Here is a 23,751-nt window from a genome sequence, read left to right as displayed (position 1 = left end):
GCACACACCTGGACAGTAACAAGCAGGTGCAGAGAATACAGACAATATTATCAGCTGAAGAGGGTCGTAAGACTGAAACACTGCTGACTGAACGAAAAAGACATTTCACAAGTTACTTCTAGACCATAAACTGCAACAGATTATTGGTAAGAAACACTAAATTATGGTTTTACAAACTGCTCACCATACTAAAGCTGGAGAAAATGCTCCCAACAGGCCACGGCATTCAAAAAGGACAAAAAAGGATATTCCTCTGGACTGTCCAAGTAATTCTGCTTATTTGAAATGCATTACGTTCTATAAACAGAAAAGGACTTGCAAATGCACAATGGACCAAACAGAGGCCAGAAACCCCAGAAGGAAGCACAGAGGAGGTAAATGACACTTTAAAAAGTCGAATCCTTTGTGCATTATCTTACTTGAGCAAACACCCCGGATAAATCCGGGCAAATGTTTGGAAGGAGAAAATGGCCTCAAAAAGGTGTCAGGTGCTGATATGGTAATACTTAAAACAGATTAGCATTAAAAATGTACTGAGAGCCATGTTCTCAATTTAATGAGTTTTAATTTATTCAAATGAGTTTGAAGGCTTCCACCTTTGCATTGAATACAAATATTACAGTTCAACTTCAGATTATTAAACTTTAAACTTGTATCCGTAATGGAGGATGTAAATTGCTAAGCATCACTATAATGCTCATACTGCACAGTTTTTACTAGACACGAATGGCAAATCATACGGCTTGTTGATGGCCGAGTATTTCTCCAAGCTATGGACTAACAGCTTTCTTTCAAATTACTTTTTTTTTTTTTAAACATGTTTTTAAAAAGCTCTATCCAATAACATTGGAGAACTGATAAACAGGGTTCCCACGGGTCCTTGAAATCCTTGAAAGTTTGTGAATCTGAAAAAATGTTTTCAAGGCCCTGGAAAGTTTTTGAAAATAAACATACATAGAGACAGGTCCTTGAAAGTGCTTGAATTTATTTCGATGGTCAGATACACTTTTTCCACCGTAATGGTTCTGTCGCTGTTACCACTTGTGTCCATTCTCAAAACGTATAGTGCTGCGGCTAATCCGCGGGTCGGGCGGGCCAAGTAATACAAACATTCCATTCCACTTAATCGAAGGTGGATGACATGACAGATAAATCATTAATGTGTTGAGTTTAATAAAAACACGGAACTCTCATCACGGTAAAATGCAATGAACGTGCGTAACTCTTTTACTTTCGTTTTCAACAACGTAATTCTCTTCAGGGAAAACCAATCAAGGAAAACATATCAGGGCTCGACAATAACGCTTGTCCGGGACACGTGTATTTTTTTTTATTTTTTTTTGAAGGGGAAAGTGAGAGAGAATTGTAGGCCTACTACTTGCCCGACCGGACAAGTGCCCTGATCAAAACAATTTTTAGTATAAAAATACAAAATAACTAGGGAATCACCGAAAACGTGAGGATGATTCTGTTTTATTTAATTTAATGTAAGTGGCGATTGATAGCCTATAGTTGATAATAATATAGGCCTACTACCTAACCTACTGACAGTAACAATGTTGCGCAGTTGAGGCTCGCACAGTTATTTATAACACTATAGTTAAGAAACAATATATAGGCTAGCCTAGGCTACACACGATCAGAGAGATGTTTTCCTGAATGCCAAATTTGAAACCGAGACTGATTTCATAACAGTTCAATAAACAAATAGTTAAAATTAAGTCACTTACATTTTAAACGCAATGACTGTTTTTGTTCTGTTTCAGCAGCGAAAATAGTTCCAAACAAAGATCACGCACCATCGCGCATCTCACAACACTTGTTGCATTACTGAATGATTCAGCGTTTTGAACGAATCGGTTGAGTTAAAGATTCAATTACCCTTTCATAAACTGCCTCATTCTGAATGAATCAGCCGTTTGAACGAATCGTTTGAATGAATGACTCAATGACTCACTCATTAAGACGGTCGCCTGCCGCCTCCTACTGGCAGTTTAGTTTCATAAAGTATCATTCTTTTCAACATTTCTTATTTGTATATTCAAAAATATTTTAAATAATCTAATTTAAAACAGTTATAATTTTTCAATGTCAATTATTTAATTTGATTGGTAAAAGCCTAGTGTCTTACTATTTTAATTGAATATATTGATCAAATTTTAGAATTTGAAATGAAAGATGGAGCATACATTTAATAAAATTAGGGGAAAAATGTCCTTTATAAAAGGTACAAAAAATAGTGTTTTCAAACAGTGATGTAATGAAACATTGACAATTTAAGTTTGAAGGGAGTAAAGCATCTTTATAGGCTATTAAGGAAATGTAATTTTACCAAAAGAAAAACTTTTATTTTAAATAAATGTTCATTTTAAAGCAGCCTACTTCAGTGTGATGTTACCATATTATCATGCTTAACACTGAGAATTTGAACAATTGTAATGTGATGATCAGATGCAGATATCTAAATCAAAGAATATCGGCGGTTTGCGCGTGGATTATTTATTTTTAACAGTGGATTCGGGTGACTCAAAGTGCACCAGATTAATGAATTTATCTTTAAAATGTACAAAATTTTCTTACGGGGGGGCATGCCCCCAGACCCCCCTAGAGTAAGGACCCCATATTAGGATTTTACCACCTCCGCCTCATTTTGAGCCAGGAAAAACCCTGGATACGTTAAGTTTTTCCGCATGAGGTAGGCTACTTTGTGTTGTACGTTGCCATGACGTTCACACGCGCATGAAACTACCATGGTACCTCAACGTTTGTTGTTGGAAACAACAAATGTGTCCCCACATTAAGTCCTTGGATTTGAGGGTATTGGACCTGGAAAGTCCTTGAAAGGTCCTTGAATTTGAAGTTGACCAAGGTGTGGGAACCCTGGATAAAACAATTTCAAAATGCCACAATCAGCAGGCAGCACTGAGGGTCCTCGGACTGTTGTTTCTGGCATTCACTTAATATTAAACTCATTTCACAATCCAATACATTTTAAATTACTCTGTCAACTCTGAAATACAGTTCAGTGTGATTATGATCTTTGCATCAGCAAATAAACATGACCTTAACATCTATAGCAAATGTTTGCACATCCTGTGGAATCTACAAAGAATGCAATTACTTACTAACAAACTACTGTTACACTAGCAAACATACAACAGACTCCTGTCAGATAGGGCTGGGCAATTTTTCTGATTTTTTCAATTAATTTGAATTTAATGTTTTGCCACGATTGTTTATTTTTAAATTGAGAAAACTCAGTTTTGAATTAAAATGTTAGCCAATGTTACAATTAGACATGCTGACAATACGGCAGTTGATGGACCCCATTGACCGTGGGAGTTTTTTCCGAGGTTTTTCAGCGATTTTTCGTGGGAGAAGTTCTTCTCTGCGTACAAATACGAAATAATCCAAGCAATTATTAGTGAATGAGACCCAATGTCTACTTTTTGACAAAGAAATGCTTTGCATTTTTCTCTTTATTTTCATCTAGTATATGTTTAAGATCAGTTTATACAATATTAGCCATCATATTTCATGCCTATTTTCTGCAAAGACATTTAACAACAAGCCATGTTTATCACATGCACTTGGAATATAACTTGGTTAATGGTTAATGAAGAGAACATAACTTGAATTATATTGTAGTTACGTTTTTAAGATGACCAGTTAAACATAAAAAAATAAAAAATAAATTGTGAACTGGTCAATCGTTCATGTCAGACTGCAATTCATAATGCAGCACATTTGCATCCAATATTTTGCATTTGCGCAGTAGACTAGATTCCATGCCAAAGAGTCGCAGAAATTGTCCGACATGGATATATATAATGCTGCTGATTAGGGTTGAAATGTAAAGAAACTACAGGAACAAGACTAAGCAACAAAGTGAATGCTAAAAACAATGCTACTTCCTGAAATTTGACAGAACAGTTTCAAAATGAGCATTTACAGTACAAAGATGAACATACTAACTATAAATCTGACTCCATAAATAATTGATTATTGCTATGAAGCACTTTTTGAGCTTCCTTATGGCCATAATGAAAATACTTAACTTCTTTATGGTTTCCAGGAAAGCTTGATTGACAAACTAGCACCTGAAAAACCCACAAAACACTGTTTTTGTAGCCATTTGTAGCCTTTCTTTGTGCCATTGTATTTATTTGTGATAACTGTAATTTGATTGTGTTCTTATTTTTACTCCTGACTGCTTACTTGTCTTTAATAATGTTAAATTTACATTAATTAGGCTAGGAGTTTTTGCTGTAGTATCAAAATTGGAATAGAGAACTCACTGTGATATTTCACTGGAATAACATTTGAACCACTGACCCAATTCTTAGCACTGAGTCCTGCTGGAGCAGCTCTATGTGCTGTGCAAATAAATGATAGGCTAGATGAAATATGATAGAGCAATAGAATGAACAGTCTAAGTAAAAAGCTCATACAATACATTTTAGCAGGGTTGATTAAGCATGAAAATAACTGAAGGAAATATATATATATATATATATATATATATATATATATATATATATATATATATATATATATATATATATATATATATATATATATATATATATATATATATATATATATATATATATATATATATATATATAAATACAAATGCAGTGAAAATACAGGTATCGGTATCAGCAAGTACCAAAAATGAAAGTATCGGCCCAGTTCTGGAAAAAGTGGTATCGGTGCATCCCTATTCTGCCTAGTGCCTAGAGAGCAACAATCCAAGCCATTTCTATTTTCTATTCAACCCACCTCCGCTGCCAGATGTGCGAACAAATGATAATGTTCCTACTTCAAAAATAATTACAGACATTTACACTCCCCAGTGTAAACATGCCATGTTATATATTACTAAAGACAAGGCACCTTATGCAATTATCTTCAATCTGCCAAAAACACAACTTTCTAATGAGTTTGTAAGAGGATTATAAAACAGTCTCTAAGGGCATTTTGTCCCTCTGGAAGAAAGCATAAGCTATTCTGTGTCGTTAGGAGAAAGTCCAATGGTTAAAATACTGTCCATGGACCAAAACATGAGGTCAGCTGTTGTTCAGACTGATTAATTGATAGGTTTACCCAATGGCACTCAAAGAAATGTAGTGAGATAATACTAAAGAGAGAACCCATTAGTGCACCAGACTTCAGTCCTCAACAACTTGACCAAAGGGCTGAATCAGCACGAAAGACCAGCAGATAACTTTGACCTAATGATGACCAATCAATATAGAGGAAGATATCTCACAAACAAGATAACAGGAATTTGCACCCACAGAAACAGAGCATCTGACAAGTTCTACACATCCCATTTTTATGAAATACTTTAATTTGATAAGAGTTACTAATAAAACTGCAATGCTCTCAGCACCATTTAAAACATTATCAAATTAAATGAATGTTCAGCACAGAAAATACAATAAAATCTGCAGACTTTTCTACCAAGAGCCAGACTGTCATCATTCAACTGACAGATGTATCCCAAAATGTTTTTATTTACAGATATCACGTGAATTGACTGATAATTTTTTTTTTTTCACTATAACTTCTGGTGACTGTTATATCAACCAAATAACAAGAAGCGGTTTCTCTCCACTTCCCCCAAATTATTTACAGCTTCGACAAGTCAATAAATAACTACTACTACTTAGTTTTTTTGTGTGTGTGTGTGGATTTTGTCAATGTTTTGTAAATGGTCGTTCACTTTAACAAGATAGTTTACACAACCAATTGTAAGTATTATATATAGTATAATATTGGGATCTTATCAGCCATCAGTCACTCTGCTTTAGACATCAGTATCAGCACCAGCCAAAAAAATTAAAAATAAAATAAAAAAATCAGTAAAATTCTAACTTTCAAATCTTTTTGCTGTTAAAACTTATTAAAATTTACAAGACTCACAGACAGGGATGTGATGAGTTTTTGAGTAGTTAACTTAGTTATGTCATCACTCAGCTCAAGTGAGCTGGTTCAAGTATTTGAATCAACAGCCATGCAGACACTTAATAAAGAAACAAGACAGATACTATAAAGATAACTATAACAATAACTTTATTAGCATCCATATCAACGCACGAAAACATTGTTTATTATTATTAGTGCGCACTGCAGTTCTATTCTGCCACTTTATGTTCTCAAGCTCCTTTAAAGTCAGACAGATTCTGATTGGCTGTCAATGATTTTATTCATCAACTGAAAAAAAAAAAAAAAGAATGCGTAAAGTGATTCTAATGATATTGTTATCGCTATTTTGTGTAGTCTGCTATTCTTTTAAATTTAGAACCATTTTTAAAACTATATCTTTGTCATCCTTGGTGTGAACGGACCTTAAAATCATAGTCCTTTTATTAGGGATGCAGCAATATGAAAATTTTGGCCGATCCTGATAACCGATAATTCTTTAAATTTTAAAGCCGATAACTGATTGGCCGATAAATCTAAATCCAAATTTCCATATTATTTTTGAAACCCTGATTACAAAAACAAAATCTCACCATTAAAAGCCATGTCCCAAGCGCACAATTTTTACGGCAGACCTTTTGAAGTGATTTCAATCGTATTTCAAGCAATTCAAAACCATCATGGCGATCGGTGTGCATCTGATGTGTCTCAGCTGAAGGAAATAATCCATAATTTAGCCTATCGGCTTTAATATATTGGCCAAATTTTCAAATCGGGATGATAATGATAATATTAATAAAGAACATATATCAGCCAATAACGATATGGTGGCCGATACATCGTGCATCCCTACTTTTTATGACTGATGCCAATAATGATGTTTGAGCAACCGGACAGCCGATATGCAGGATTTTACTTGACATTACTACAACAAATAATAATAATAATAATAATAATAATAATAATGCTTAATTTTAGTTGCAAAGATGATAGACAGTTCTGCACTTGTTTGATATTTAATAACCGATATTCACTCAAACCGATTACCAGTTTGTCTCTAGAAAAAAAAAATCCCAATATAATGGTGTTTCATGAAATGGGAAGAGCTCAACGACAATGCAGATTTTTTTCAAGACAAACAAGGAAATAAGGAACTTCATGAGCCAATAAATAGCATTCACTCATTTCACATTAACGTACATCCATTCATTCATGAATAGCAGAAGGGAAACAGCAAAGCATTAGAGTGTTTTGGAATACATACATGTGCATGAAAACATCACACAGACACAGACCAATCGTAGTTGGCGCACAAACACAGAAGCACCTGTTCAGAAACACTCACTTGTTCCGTAGAACCTGCCAGGCCGCTTCGATATCAGCGTAAAGGTTCTTCTCGGACGGTTTCCCGGTACTGACCCCATAACCCGAGTAATCATAGGAGAACACATTGCAGTTGATCCTGGACCCGAGGCCGATGTAGAAGCTGCACATCTGGCCCAGATCCACGGCGTTCCCGTGAGAGAACAGCAGCGTGTAGCGGCTAGTGGGCGCGCACCGGACGAACATGCAGCCGACCCGGTTTCCGCGGCTGGTTCGGGTCACAAGCACCTCGACGGCGTCCAGCTCGCGCTGCGAGTACTGCCAGTCGGCGCGCTCGGTGAGATGCAGGCTGGTCGCGCCGCTCGCGTCCGTGTGGACGGAGTACGTGGGCTCGGGCGGCAGGAACGCTAGTTTGGCCGCGATGCGACTCGGACAGGGCGGGCAGCAGAAGAGCCAGCACAACTCACCGAGGGAGAAGCTGTTCATTCTCGGGCCTTGCTCGGGCATGGAGATCGGTCGATACCGGTTATGCGTCGGAGGGTTACGAATAGCGGAAAAAAAAAATGCACGAACGGTCTCGAGGATGCTAAAGCCGTGCTAAGTGGTTTAGGTTTGGTTGTGGTTTGACGGATAAGTCACTAGCAATTGCTTTTTGACATTTTAAAAAATATACTTTCCAATCCAGCACTTATCCGTCTCGATCATGGGCTGAAAATGTCAAAAAATCGATCATTAAAACTCAATATTCAGCGTCAAGCTAGCCGTTCACATACAATGTAAGCTGCCATTGCTCCTGCTAAGAATGCCCAAATATGGGATTTTCCCGGTCATGGCGGATATCCGGCTCCCGTAGGCTGACGTCGACGTCACAAGACTTTTCCTTAGGAAGAGATGCAGGAAATTCAGGATGGTTCTTTTTTTTCTAGGACTAGGACACTAGTGAAGTCCTAGAAAATGTGAAAAAAAAGTAAATATGGAAAATATGTTTATGTTTACAAATATTAAACAAATAAACACTGTATATAAATAATTTATTTCTTGTCTATTCCATCACACACTCTGGATATTCACTCAACCACCTTCATTAGGTACATGCTAAGATGCGGTTTTGAAGGAATTCACATGTGTGCTGTAATTTGTTTTTTGTAAAGAAATGAATAATGTAGGAACAATTTATAGGCTATTTGTCTACAAAAACTATTTAAAAAATGTATGCAGAAACCTTTAGATTAAAACACATTCAAACAGATGAGTCCAGGGGAAAAAAAGATACAGATGAACTTTTGTGACAACAAGCCCCAATGAAACATAATGCAAGCAATGAAACACCCAGTGGCATAGACAGGGGAGGGGCCATGAGGGCACTCCTGAAAACTGATTGGCCCCCCAATGTGCCCCCACACTTCTACATGTCTGTCACTCAAAATTTCAAATTATATCTTTTGGCTTGCTTTTGAATTATTAGCGGTTCAGCGATGCTTCTCGAATAGTGAGCTTCAGTTTTCAAACTAAAAATAAGCACATGGTAAGTTGAGCTAAATTCTATTCCTTTTTCTTTAATTAGCTAGTTGTTGCAGCGCTAGATTTTGGCACCGTCTTCCAGTGTAAGGACAGACCAGGTTCGATGCAAAGACAGTAAAAGAAATGGACACAGCGACCCCATTGGATTCAACGGAGAAAAGTGAAGTCAATTAGAAGCTCTCACTTCCTGATGGCCGAGCGTACTGCGCAGACTCAAACTGAGCTTGATGACGTAGATGTGACGTGAGCAACCTGTCTGTCTTCTAGTAGCTGTGCCAAGAGAAATCTGAATCATTCCCTTCCGAAACTTGCAGAGACTGAGAGCGTGAGTAGGAGGTGTCCATGAGCTTGGAGCAGGAGAAACTTTTGCTAAGTATTCTGATTAATTAATTTGTCATTTTGCCTCCACGTCCCCCCGATTGCCCGCGAGCTTCTCCTCCTGTCCATACGGTAATCTCTCTACTGTACGACAGAAAGTTGCGTGGTTATGACGCAATCGTTAGCCTATTTTTACAAAAACTGCTTCTACGGGGCCATAACATAAGTTACAAGGTAATGGAGCCTTTTATACATTTTCGTGTTTCTTTAGAAATAAATAATGGACAAATGGAGTCTTTAAATGCCTCAGATGTAAAGTTATTCGCTGTCAAAGTGACGCCAAAATGAATGGGAGTCAATGGAATGCTAACAGCAGGTGGGGGTCCGCTAATCAATGGCGGCCCCCGGGGAAGCTTCAGTTTCCGGCTGAAAGATTACCCCCTTGGTTCGGTGTCATTACAATGCTCTGTGGCTGAATGAATGTAATACATAATTACACAATCAGAGTTTTCCTGTGTAGTGATTGTTTTCGGCCGATACGTAACTGATATTGCAAACTAGATGCCGAAGCAAATCGTATTATGTTAATCTCACGTTCCATACTTTAAAAGCTGTAAATATCAGAGGTGGAGGTCAACTTGAGTTAGGCTACGTACTGTAACTGCACGCGGATTTAAAGATTTCTAATAAATGAAGAAAATTACTTGACTTTCAATTGAGAACGAATACTCTAAATTAAATCAGTGTCGTAAATCAGTCACTCGATAATGGCTTTATAAGAATTGTAATTAAACTTTAAAAAGTTAATAAAAAATGATTGCGACAATAGCTATTATGCAAACTGCGCGCCACGGAACCAGCGGCGCCGGCGCCTCTGATCAGAGCTGCATGATGCTGTACAAGCACAAAACAATACAGGAGTAGAGGAGAATCTACGAATTCAAACATTCTCAAATAAAAAACAAATATAAATAGCAATGTAAATAAAATATTACTAAAATGTATAATAACCTATATATAAATAAATAATACTAAACTAATTAAGCTATTCTAAACTGTTTTTATAAGATTCATTTAATTTGCATGTAGTTAAACTATACCCTTTTGAAAAAGTAGCTACCTCTAACAGAAAGTATGGATATGATCGTATAAAATCATATATGCACAAGGCTAATTAACCTTGGCATATTTAGATTGTGTCTATTCATCAATGCAAATTTACTGCAAATGCTGCTATGCAAATTTAATAGGATGTGGATACAAGTTATTATTATTGTATTTAATTATTAAAGTTATATGAATTAATTGTGTATTTATTATATGAATAATATACTTCTGCATTTGTATAAATAAGGCTGTTCTATTTATTTATTTTTGCAAGCATATAAAGTTGTGAGGATTTGTGTAAAGTTTATATAACCACCACTTCTGAAAAGTGAAAAGTTAATACAAATTGAATTTGACTGTTCTTATTTACAGCATTGAATAAATGGCATTAAAAGAAAATAAGCTATCACTGTTTATTGCGGATTTTAAAGCTTACTGAACTTTAAATGATTTGGATATCTACAGGCCCCTCTGTATTAATAATTAATACATTGGCCCCTCTTATGCCCCTCAGTTGGAAAAAATCCTAGAATCGGCCCTGGAAACACCAAATATATAACCATGGTTTTTGCCAGCAAATTCTGTAATTAATATATTGTCTAAATTTAAATATTTCCCTGACATGACATAAATGAAAAATACAGTTGAAACTTTCTTATAAAATAAGAATGCTATGCTGTTTGAATGCTAGTGCCATTTGAAGAACATGCTGTTGAGTTTATATAAGAATGAAGGAAACATGACAGCAAACCCAGGGGTTTCAGCATTTAACTTTGTTGTGAGTGTTTCACATTTCCCATGATATTTCTAAACTTGCAGTTTTTCCCACTGGAAATTCAGTGGGGAAAATTCAGTCATAATATGGCAGAAATGTATAACTACAACACTTTGAAGACATTTTGAGGTCATTAACATCAGAATATTACTCATGGGAATGTCCTGAATGGAATGGGAGAGAGAACGAGAGAGGCTGGCTTGGCATTCCTCATATTCTCACCTAATCAGTAAAAAGCATATGGAGTCTGGGGTGGAATGGATTTATCATACCCTAGAGGATGAAGCACATTTCCTAGATAGTAATAATGTGCTCGTTGGATGTAGAAATGCATGGTGGGGCCTGCTCAGAAGAAGTGTGGATGCATGGGAAATGCACTGGGTACTGATTGCTCTGGCTCCGTCTGCGTTTTATATTTTCAAGGAGATAAGGTGTGCATAACTTTTCATTAAATAGGAAGAAGAAGAAAAAAAAAACAGACTGGTGGTCAAAGGACAGGTCTCACTGTGTGTTTCATTCAACGTAGCTTCACCTACAAACTGTATCTCCATCACCATATGCACCAAATCATGTTAACAAGGCAATAAATATGATATTTGGGAGCCTTTAAATAAGTGGTTATTAAGCAGAGCAATTTAACTGCTTAAAACCTGTTAGTGAATTATTTCAAATGATTTAATGAACAGAATCAGATGGTGTGATTGAAATCCTATCAAATGCATTTAGTCTTTTATCAGTTTTCTCATGGTACATAATTGGCCTGTTATTTGGCATGCCATTAAAATACACAATGTGTGTTCAGCAGCTGTACCTTCTGAACTTTGTTATAAATTTCAAAAGAATGCAAAGCAATTTCCTCAAATAGATGTGACATCAGACATTTTCTGTAAGCCTTTCAAAACACATAGTTGGTAAAACACCAAAGTCTGTTCACTTTTCAGCTGTTGGTTGTGAAATGGATTTTTGTGTCTGCAGGGCTGTACATGTGTCTAAATGAAAGAGCAGACAGCTGGATTCTGGGCATTGACTCCTCTGATCTCAGGAGATTTGAGCCCAGTCACGCGCAGTATTATCAGGGTCATATGAACCTCACAGGATTGGGTTTTAATGCATCAGACAGCAGTGTTGTGAGAGCAGCAAACCTGCAGATCAAAAACAGCAAAAACATCACAACATGCTTTTTTTTTTTTTTTTTTTTTTTTGCAACAATCACCACAGGTAATTTCATCCACTGCCACACTCAAGTATCTCATTATATGAAAATTGGGTCCATAAAGTTGGAAAATAGGGAATATGAAAAAATATAACCACTCTAACAGATCCTGCAAATTAAACACTGAAAATATGAAACCGGTCATGAACAGGTAATGTCTGACTCAGGAGAAAAAAAATCACTAAACAAATACATACTAATAGACATAAGAACAGACACTAAACAAAACAGGGAGTATATATACACACAGACTAAATGAGAATTATAGGTGAACACAATAGGCCGAATGGCGCATCCTCAAACCATAAACAGAAACTACACCTTAGTCTTGGGAGCAGGGGGAAAAAAACAGAAAAAAATTCCATTTGAAGAAGAGTTCATGGGGGAGTCAGCAGAGGGAAGGACCATGGAGAAGACGATGGAGGGAAGACCCAGGGAGGAGATGATGGAGGGAGGAGCAAGGGAGTGACCCAGAGCACAGCCAGGATATAGGTCTACGGAGGAACCAAGGATGTGAGGAGCCTATGTGGAGTCATATGCCCGACCACCAGCGGTGGAGCCAGGAGAGTTGGAGACCCAGGTGGAGCCGAGCAGACACAGAGACCGGGTGATGCCATAGGTCCTAGAGGCTAAGGCGGAGACGTGGTGATGAGTGGCCGAGGTGGAGCCAGGGTGCGGGAGGACTGTGGAACAAGGCAGAGCCGGAGGGAATGCGGAACCTGATGGAGCCAAAAGGGTTGGAAGGATGAGGCACAGCTGAAGGCCTGGAAGTCTGTGGAATCAGCAGAGTGACAGCTATAAGGATAGAGCTATAAGTATGATGGCCCCAGGTGGAGCCAGGGGAGGGAGGAGCCAAGGTGGAGTCGGTTGGTAGGCAGGCCGAGGTGAAGTGATGGGCTCGGCAGCCCCAGGTGGAGCCAGGGGATCGTCTTGCTTGAGCTGAAGACTGGAAGATCTGAGGCAGATTCGAGCTGCTGGTTGGAGCTAACAGAGGAGAGGACGGGGGACTAAAGGGAGCCAGGGGAGGCATGGCAGAGGAAATGGCTGGCATAGACAGAGGAGGCAGGAGAGAGAGGCTGGGTGTGACCATTGGATACGCAGTAGACTTGGAGCTGGGCGGGATCAGTGGAGACGCAGGAGACTTGGTGCTGGGATGGGACCAGCTGAGACGCAGGAGACTTGGAGCTGGGTGGGACCAGTGGAGACACAGGGAAAATCCTCTTCCAAATCCTCATAACTCCTCAAGGCCAGATGCAGATCACCCTCAGCGGCGGGAGTGTGGGCAGGGCTTCCTTCCATGCCCTTGTACTCTACTAAAATGCCCTCTTCACAGGATGCTGTTGCTGGTTCACGCACCTGGTCAGACTTACTGTTGGCTTCGGGCTCCGGGGCGAAATTTAGCTCAGGCTTTGGATGTGGCGCTTGCTTTGAGGCAGGCCCAAGCTCTGTGTCTGTGGTGGGCTCAGGCTTTAGGTTCTTGGTGGGCTTTGGAACTGGCATCTTGCCAACTGTAAATGCACTCAGTTGGCAATCAGCCAAAGCGCATAGTCCACGTATTGTGCCAGCATGCACGTGGTAGCTCCTGCTAGCAGTGGTGGGAAAGAATAGTCATCCAGACCACTCCAGAAACAGGTTTTCAAGGTGCTGTCGCTCCAGGACACTAGGTGGCTAAGCTCAAGCAACTCCTCCACGTAGTCTTCCAGGGGAATGCCATCTTGTGCAAGGGAGAGGGGTGATGGGTAAACTCCTACCAGATTCATATTTTTGGTCCATTCTTCTATCAGGGAAAGCAGTAATGAGTTTAAAGCAAGGATGAGTTTGAGCAGGATCTATCTGCAGCAGTAAAACTTCTAATAAAAAATAAAATAGGGGCAGTCGTGGCCTAACGGTTAGAGACTGGTAACCAGAAGGTTGCGGGTTCGAGTCTTAATAATTCATTTTTGACCTTTGAGCAAGGCACCTAACCCCCAATCGCTTCCCGGGCGCCGCAGTGAATGGCCGCCCACTGCTCCAGGTGTGTGTGTGTTCACTACTCACTGCTCCTAATGTGTGTGCATTGGATGGGTTAAATGCAGAGGACAAATTCAGAGTATGGGTTACTTAATTTAATTAACAAATTTAGAGTATGGGTTACCATACTTGGCCTTCACATGTCACTAAAAAAAACTAACTCAAATTAACAAACACCCAGAACAGAGATAAAGACGCAGGAAGAGAACAACCAACTTAAATAGATGTAAAAATGGACAAGAAACTGAACTAAAGAGGGATATACACAAACTAAATGAGTAAATTAACAAGGGGCAGGTGGACACAATAGGTTGTTATGGTAACTAACAGGCTCACTCTAGGAAACTAGGTAAACTAAAGAAATAAACACAGGAACTGGGAATGCATTAAACTAAATAAAAACAGAACATAAACCTGATATTTATATATAGCTATATATATTTAAAAAACTTGATTTCATTGTCAGAACATAATCTCACAATGCAAATGATCCCAAAAGAAGGTCTCATTCTCTTTATGCAAATGTGGAGATTCACCAAAATGTATGCTATCTTTGTATGATGCATTGTCCGCAGCTGGCCTAACATGTTAAAATAATCTTGAGGTGTCACGGCTGTGGTTTTGAGATAAACAAAATGTCTGCACCGAGAGAAACAAATTTTACACAATGTAAAATCAAACAAACTCGAGAAACTTGAAAGTTCCCCTCTACTTTCAAATGTCGTTTATGAATCACTGATGGTGTTTAGCATTAGTGACGTAAAACCTTGTCTAAATTCAACCTCCGAGCTCTTTCTGAGCTTTACACAACATGAGGGTGAGATGATAATGACAATTATTCCGGTAAACTGTAATTGTTTGCCTAAATCATCACGTCATTGTACATGGCATAATATAATGTGGAAAATGCCAATGACACACCAATGCAAAGGAGAATAACATTTAGAGGAAATAAACACAGTGATGTCACAGGACTGTTTTTCCTGTTACTTTCCCACGATGCATCACCCCCCTGGCTCATCACTTCTGCCTGGTCATTTCCACAGTGTCCCAGTAGGATCTGAAGTTCTGGCTCTGAACTCTATAACAATTTCGTGATTAGTCATCAGAACACATTCGGAATGTTCTCAGTTCTCACTATATGCTCTCTCTCTTAAGCTAATACAATGAGACAGAGGCACAATTATCCAGATGGTGCAATAAAAAAAGGTTTTACTCAAATGGACGGCAACTGACTGGAAGCTTATGTTAGCAACGTCTGGAATGCTCCGGCTTTTGTTTTCTGTAATGTTATGGTTGGTTTTAACCAAATTAAGTTAGCTGGAGAGCTGGCAAATCATATGCCCTGGACTGATGTGATGTGTCTGGAAATATGACCTTTAGCATCTGATAGAGTCATGGTAGAACTATTGGACGGCTTTGGAAAGTTGTCTGTACACAATAACAATATTTACATAAGAAGTGAGCAGTCCCTCACCCAGGACTTGGTTGTTAGCTTTGAAAGCATTGTGGTTTGTGGGAATTGAAAGCTGAAATGTTTGCATGTTTGCAATATGGTGTGCTAATGTTACGGGATGAAGGGTTTACAGACACTTTCAGTCACTGGGATGATGGGAAAAGTAAACATTTTAGCAACTGTGTAATTTTTAAAGTCAGGCAATGAGTAGGCTGTTGTTTCCAAAAATGAATTTAGACCTGTATTCAATCTTTTAGATGTTACGGAACCACAAATTAGATCATCTTCATGTGAGGGTACCCAGACTCCAGCTTGAAAACCCCTACTTTACAGTAACATAATTTAATTGGAATAGAAAAACAAGCGAAAAAAAAAAAAATACAAGTCATATAAGCATTCAAATCCAACCATTTTTTTTCATCGTATACCTTGCACACCTATGTAGTACCATAATGCATGCTTACATGTTTTATATCTTACTTACGTGCCTAAATTTATTTACATCTTACGAGCTGATAGGTGGAGAAGACTGAATATTTACTAAACATTTGCTGAAAAAAGCTCTTCTGAGATGTAGGCTACAATATGTCAGCTTTTTTGCATATATCATAAGGGCAAAAATCCGACAACTGGACACTGCATGCATTCGGACTTCAGTGTTCATTGTAAACCGTACTTTCAGATTCTGAAATCGAATTTGATTAATTTGATTTGAATAAATTCGATAAACTGACAAAAATTGGTGCATGTTCATGCAGTGCCAATGATTTCAGTGAAACTGAAGAATATTCAGAATAGATACATTCTTATCCTTTTGGCCTTCCTGTCATCAGACAAACCATTAGTTCATCCTTAGTTTATACAGAAACTTAAAACAAGTTTTTTGTAAGATCACATAAACCAACAAACGTGCAGTAAGCAGAAAAACAGCCAACCAAAATAATAGAAAAGACGACAAATTACAAACATGTCAAAATGCCAATTTTCTTGTCTCAAGTTCCTAGAAAGAGGAATGGATTTATTGTTTGTTCCACCATCACGCCATATTCAAAGTGAAGAAACATTTTCAGGGGCCAGCTGCCCTCTCTCTGAATGATTTGAAAGCAGAGGAGGTTGTCAAAATATCTTCACCAACATGTCCATCACAGCTTTGCCTCAGGTCCTCCGGGTAATTGATGTCTTCTTAAGAGTTTTAGCTTTAAACAATGTGGATGAACCTCAAGAAAGTTTCGCCTAAGGGAGATTCTCATAGCTAATGATCACTGACACCAAGGTTCCACTTTGGAAGGTAAAGTATGTCAACTTATATTCAAGAGGAACCAGAAACCATCTCACATTACACACATGGAGGTTACACCAACGTAACTTAATTAAGGTACTGGGGAGATTCTGGGAATCTTATCGGAACCAAGATTGAGCTCGTTCTCCTCTAATGAAGTTGGGAGATTCGGACTTCCCAAAGCTAGAGTCAATGCACTGGATAACAAATTACAGAATTAAATGTTGGATTTTTCAGTGCTTTCATGATGGGGAAAAAAGTGTTGCTTTAAAATTTGTCCAAAAGAAGGTATATTATAATACAGCATAATACTAATATAGTAAATATAATGCTTCATATAGGCACCTGACTATCTTTAGAACAGAGACAGTATCTTTTGTAACATAGAAAGAAAGAAAGAAATAAAAAATGTTGTACTTAACTGAACATACTCAAACTGAGGGCAAGTATTGCGCAGCAGGATGGGTTGTTATGTTAGGGGCCTCTGAAATTTCTGAGAAATCAGAAAGAAAAGAAACATCACTGAACATATGTCATGTATCAGGACAGGCACAGCTGTTTAAAGGGCAATAATTCATTTTGCTACAAATAAATATTAAGTAAAAAAAAAAAAAAAAAAATGCTGCCTTTACTGAGAGACATGTGCAGCATTTCTTAAAGAAGTCTAAAAATGGGGGGAAAGCCTTAGAATGGTGACCTATCACTAGGCCCAGATTGACCTTTCCCCCATTTTTCATGCTGTTTTGGAGAGAAAATCTGCAGAATTATGTGGCATAGATTTAAGCATACACTGGAACAACATGTTTATATTTGGGTGAACTATCCCTTTAAAACTGTGTAATCCAAATGGGTGGAAATTTTATATAAATTCAAATGCAGACATCTTAAATTTAGGGCTAAATATTTTTTGAGTGGATAAATATATTAAACAGAGCTGAAAGTACGCACTCAATTAGCCAGAATATTAAATAAATGAACACACAAAGGATGGACATAAACCTGAACAACTTGGAATGGACAGATCTTTCTCCCCGTCTGCGGTCTTTGACATCACAGTTTAGGACAGTCGCTAGTGAATGGTTTGGGACTGTGTGTGTTCTTGTCGTGCCATTAGTCAGTGTTTTCATGACATCAGTTTTCCACAGTGTTCAGACAGCAGGAACATCCTGCATTCAGCAGAGCAAACCGACAAACATAATTGGGAAAACTTATGGCCCGGACACTCAGAGTTGCAGAACCTGATTTCACCAAGTACAACATGTTCCTGGATCAACCTTTGTTGATCCTGGAACAACATTCCAATCAACCAATCAGATTTGAGGAATAAGTTTACAGTTTATATCAAGTTTAGGCTTACAACCAGGTATAAGTGGTTCTACATTAGTGTTATTCACCTACCATTTCCCTCTGATTTTAGGGATAACGTATGGGTATAGGTTTAGCTTTTAGGGGGATATACATTTTCGGACCGGAATGTTGTTCCAGGATCAACAAAATATGTTGACCAAAGCCAAGGTGTCGATAAAGTCAATGGAATGATAATGACCCATTAATCTGACAAAGCAATCCATATCATCATCTTTTCCACTGTTTGGCCGTCATACTAAACAATTCAAAAGCACACCTGAAAACAGCAGGGCAGAAGCCATGTTTTTATTTGTCACTCTTAAAATGGTTTAATGGATTTATTGCAAAACTCACTTTGAATGAGCAAAACCTAACAGGGCCTAACCTGATCCTGTCAGATATGACAATGGATTGCACGCAACATTAAATGAACGCGCTGGTCGCGTTCCAAAACAAAAACAGTTTGATTGCATAGCCGCAGGCCTGTAAGGTGCATGGGGAATTCAACTTTTACTATACAACCCTTCAGAACTGGAAAAAACTTTTTGTAGTTGAAATCATCTACATTATTCTAAATAAATGTATTCAATTAACTTTAGATTAAGTCTAAAAAGCTCTTAAAGCTCTTGTGTCAAATTAACAGAGTTAAATGTGAATTGTTCCATTTATTTATTTGTTTTAAATGGGCAATATTGTGCTTTTTCTCCAATATGTGCTTGTTAATTTAAATTATAGACAAAAACTAAAGACAGTAACACTTTACACTAGGGTCTCACTTGTTGACTTTAGTTAGTGTATTAACTAACATGAGCAAAAAGTGAGCAATATATTTTTATTAATATATATCTAATAATCTTTGTCAGTGCAGTTGTTTAACTGTTTGTTAGTTCATAGTGCAACTAATGTTAACAGATTCTTATTGTAAAGTGTTAAACTAATCAATTATTACTAATCATATTATTCTGAAGTTACTAAACATGACAATAAATCAACGACAGTCTAATTAAAACTAGCAAACGGCCAAACAATGCAATGCTATTTATGAGGGTGCATGCTGGGAAGAGGGTAAATAAAAAAATAATATAGCCTACATAGAGCTGAAAACCACCTGACTTCCAGAAGAGTTGTTAGAACTTCAGAATATTAATAAAACTAAAATAAGGTTCCATTAGTGCATAACATTAATTAATGCATTAAATCAAGCACAAAATGTTGAAATAAACATTAAGATTCGAACGCCTTAGAAGTATTTTTCATTGTTAGTTAATATGAACTAAAGTTAACAGATGGAATCATATTATAAAGTTACCACATTATTTAAAGTCACCATGAAACAGAATTTGCAAGTCTTTTCTTCCTTATTGTAACGTATATATCCAAGTGAAGTGGCTTCTTGAACCAGAACAAATGTAAAGTGAAACTTGATTTTTTTTCACTGGGAATTGATTGGATGGTTGTGGTTTGCTATTGGTGGATCTCATGTGAGTGACAGGTTGTCCCGCCCTCACGCCAGTAAACACATCATCAGAGGGGTCATAATTTCCCAAAAATATATATAATTTTTTTCTCCTCTCCCCTCTTGTCCCTGAGATGGAGATACTTTGTATGTCATGAGCTGGGGAGGAAGGAAGACAGCCTCAAAGCCTGCTCTAGCAGAGCGAAGTGAAGTATTCCAGGAGCTGGTGGAGGATGGAATGATGCAGGAAGTAAGAGAGGTGGAGGATATGGAGCCTGGAAGCAGAGAACCCACACTGGCAGACTTGACAAACCTGTTCCGAGCACACATGACAAAGATGGATGCTCAAGAAACCCACAGGAACCAAGAATATGTCCAGCAGGAGCGACGCTTTAAAGGTCTTCAACACCAGTTTAGTCTGTTGCAGCTGGAGGTGCAGGCTCGCACAACTCCAACACCAAATCCCCTGCTGACTGCTGGGGACCCCTTGGAAGTTCCAGATGACGAGGAAGCTGTCTCGGGCCGTCCATTGTCTCCGTCTACTACTGGTCGGAGATATCTCTCAGAAACCCATGGTGCAGGTCAGTTTAAAGAGCCAAGACTTGAGAAGTTATCTGAATCTGATGACATTGAACACTTCCTAATTACTTTTGAGAGAATCGCAGCTGTCTGCCGGTGGCCGAAGGAGGATTGGGCCTTTCGTTTAATTCCCCTTTTGACGGGTAAGGCCAGAGCTGCTTACGTACATATGGATGTTGAAGATTCTCTTGAGTATGAGGAGGTTAAATCGGCCATCTTAAAGAAATATGACATCAACCAAGAAACATATAGACAACAGTTTCGTTCTCTCGATGTTGAACCCAATGAGAGCCCTAAAGAATTATTTGTGCGGTTAAGGGAACTTTATGGGAAGTGGATTCAGCCAAAATGTAGATCAGTGGAGGAAGTTGGTGAAATCTTGATTCTTGAACAATATTTGAGGATGCTTTCTCCTGAGCTCCAGGTTTGGATCCGGGAACATGATGCTAAGACCGCTGCACAGGCAGCAACACTGGCCGATGTCTTCGTGGCTGCACGGAAGAGGAGTCAGTGGGCCTGGAAAGCCAGTAGGGATGATCGCCGACTAAATCTTCCCCAGCAAAGCCTGAGAAATTTCCCCAGTGCCGGTCAGTCTCTAGGAGGTCCTGCTTTTGCAACTCCTCTAAAGAATCCTAAGAAGGTGCCAATCTGTTATCTATGTGGTCAGGAGGGCCACACAAAACTGATGTGCCCTAAAAACACAGCCAAGACTACTCACTTATGTTATGTGCCCAGGGGTCATCCGAGTTCACAAGTAAAATCTGAGTGGGCCCCACAGATGGTAACAGTGGAGGTGAATGGAAGGGAATTGCAGGCCCTGGTGGACACTGGGAGTGATCAGACTCTGGTACATCACAAGTATGTCCCACCTGCCCTACTGAACTTTAGTGAAAAGAAAGCCATTCGCTGTGTTCATGGTGATGAAAAACTGCTTCCTACCTCCAATGTATATATCAAAGTGAGAGGACAAACTTACCTTCTGGATGTGGGCGTAGCAGACAACTTACCGTTTCCGGTGGTTTTGCCAGTGCTCTGGGACTTGTTGCAGCCAGTACCCTCATGTAATATTGTTGTCACCCGGGGTAAAGCGAAAAAAGGGGAAGAGGAACAGTTGCTTAGGGCCCTCCCTTTCTTTGACCATGCGGTAGACACTGTTGACTCTGCAAAGCCTAGGAAATCTCGTCGACAGAGACGGTTGGGAAAAGTTCAATATAATGCCTCTAAGATGCCAGCTGACTCTTTCTCTGATTTTTCTACAGACTTTAAATTACCGACTAACATTGCTCAGTTACAACAGGAGGATGCCAGTCTTGTTCCTTACCTGGAGCGGGCAGAGCAAGAGGATGTAGAGAATATTGAAGGTAACCTCATAAAGGAAAGCTATTATTTTCAGCAGGGAATACTCTATCGTTGGTTTGGTGTGACGACACAGCTGGTGGTGCCACAGAGTGTCCGTGAAGTTATTCTGATCCTGGGCCATTCGATTCCCTGGGCTGGCCACCTGGGGAACGGTAAGACTCTTGCTCGGATTAGAAGACACTTTTACTGGCCTGGCCTGAAAACTGAGGTAACCCAATATTGTAGAAGTTGCCCCGAATGTCAAAGGGTCTCAGCACGTGGACCATGTCGGGTTCCTCTTCAACCGCTTCCCATCATAGGCACTCCATTTGAAAGACTGGGAATGGATGTGGTCGGACCTCTTGAAAGAAGTCGTTCAGGTAACCGGTTTATGCTCGTTGTAACTGACTACGCTACCCGATATCCAGAAGTGTTCCCCTTGAGGTCCATCAAAGCAAAGTATGTGGCAACCTGTCTTGTGCAGTTGTTCTCTAGAGTTGGGTTTCCTTGTGAGATCTTGACTGATCAAGGAACTAACTTTATGTCTACCCTTTTGAAGCAGATATGCAAACTACTGGGCATCAAGAGTCTAAGAACAACCCCGTACCATCCTCAGACAGATGGGCTAACAGAATGATTCAACCAGACCCTTAAACAGATGCTTCGCAAGTTTGTCTCTAAGTCGGGTAAAGATTGGGACCAATGGCTCCCCTACCTTCTGTTTGCTTATAGAGAGGTACCACAAGCGTCTACTGGCTTTGCCCCATTTGAACTCTTATATGGGCATGAGGTGAGAGGTCCTCTTGCTCTGCTTTGAGAAATATGGGAGGGAGACCATAGAAGGGATGAGCCAGTGAACATTGTGTCCTATGTGGTGCAGATGCGAGAGCGCTTGGCGAAGATGACCGAGTTGGCCCAATCTCACCTGGCTGAGGCGCAAACACGCCAGAAAACCTGGTATGATAAGTCTGCACGGGAGCGGAATTTTGACCCAGGTCAGAAGGTACTGGTTATGCTGCCCAGTACTGAGAGTAAACTGTTGGCGAGATGGCAAGGCCCTTTTGAAGTCAGAAGGAAACTTGGGCCGACTACCTATGAAATTGCCAAGTCAGGCAAAGACGGTCCGGGAAGAATTCTGCACATTAACCTCCTTAAACAATGGGTTCCTCGTCCTGATCAGACTGTGCAGAGCCTGATGATTAGGCAGGTGGATGAAGAAGAGGAACTGGATGACCAATACTTACCCCAGCCAGCTCTAGGAGATGTTAGTTTGAATCACTTGTCATCCCAACGGCAACTTGAGGTGAGGGCCCTTTGCTTACCTGGGGTTTTCTCAGAATATCCTGGGTTTACAACTGTAATTGAACATGACATTGAGTTGAAGCCTGATGCTGTTTTGAGGAGAATGAGCTATAGGGTCCCAGAGCGTCTCCAAGAATCACTGAAGAAGGAAGTGGATTTGATGCTGAGGCTGGGGATCATAGAGCCATCCAAGAGTGAGTGGTGCCATCCTGTGGTCCTTGTTCCAAAAAAGGATGGCACAATAAGATTTTGTATAGACTTTCGTTACCTCAATTCTGTGACAAAATTTGATACCTATCCCACTCCACGTATAGGTGACCTTACAGATCGCCTGGGTAACTCCAAGTTTCTGACGACCATCGACCTTTCAAAGGGTTACTGGCAGATTCCGTTGACTCGCCGTTCCCGAGAGCTCACCGCGTTCAAGTCCCCATTGGGGTTATTCCATTTTAAGGTCTTACCTTTCAGGATTGCATGAGGCACCGGCCAGTTTCCAAAGACTCATGGACGTATTACGGGGGTTAACCTTTACAGCTGCTTATCTAGATGACATTGTGATTTACAGCGACACAACATCTGTAACACATTCAGGAGGTTATTCAGCGCCTTCAGAGAGCTGGGTTGACAGTAAATCCAATTTCTCAAGCAGGGCTGCAGCTTTGACTGATATGGTCGGTTCAAAAAGTCCAAATCAGGTCAAATGGACGAAAGAAGCGGAGGCAGCATTTGAAGACATCCGGACCGCCTTAAGCAGGAGTTCTTCCTTGTATAATCCTGACTTTAACCAACCTTTTAT

The 23,751-nt window shown here is 39.4% G+C and overlaps 1 protein-coding gene across 1 annotated transcript in view; it reads right to left on the bottom strand.

Moving 5' to 3' along the window:
• Positions 1-8,068, bottom strand: part of abhd17c (abhydrolase domain containing 17C, depalmitoylase) — a 40,412-nt gene extending 32,344 nt beyond the window's left edge. Inside the window, exon 1 of the mRNA XM_081359298.1 lies at positions 7,277-8,068. Coding sequence (XP_081215424.1) covers positions 7,277-7,761 — 485 coding nt within the window. The 5' untranslated portion in view covers positions 7,762-8,068. The remainder of the gene's footprint in view (positions 1-7,276) is intronic.
• Between the last annotated feature and the right edge of the window lie 15,683 nt (positions 8,069-23,751).

This window comes from Scardinius erythrophthalmus (genome assembly GCF_964197995.2).
Source record: "Scardinius erythrophthalmus genome assembly, chromosome: 2".
NCBI lineage: Eukaryota > Metazoa > Chordata > Actinopteri > Cypriniformes > Leuciscidae > Scardinius > Scardinius erythrophthalmus.
Note: the sequence above shows the minus strand (reverse complement) of the source record. Positions and strands in the feature narration are given on the sequence as shown.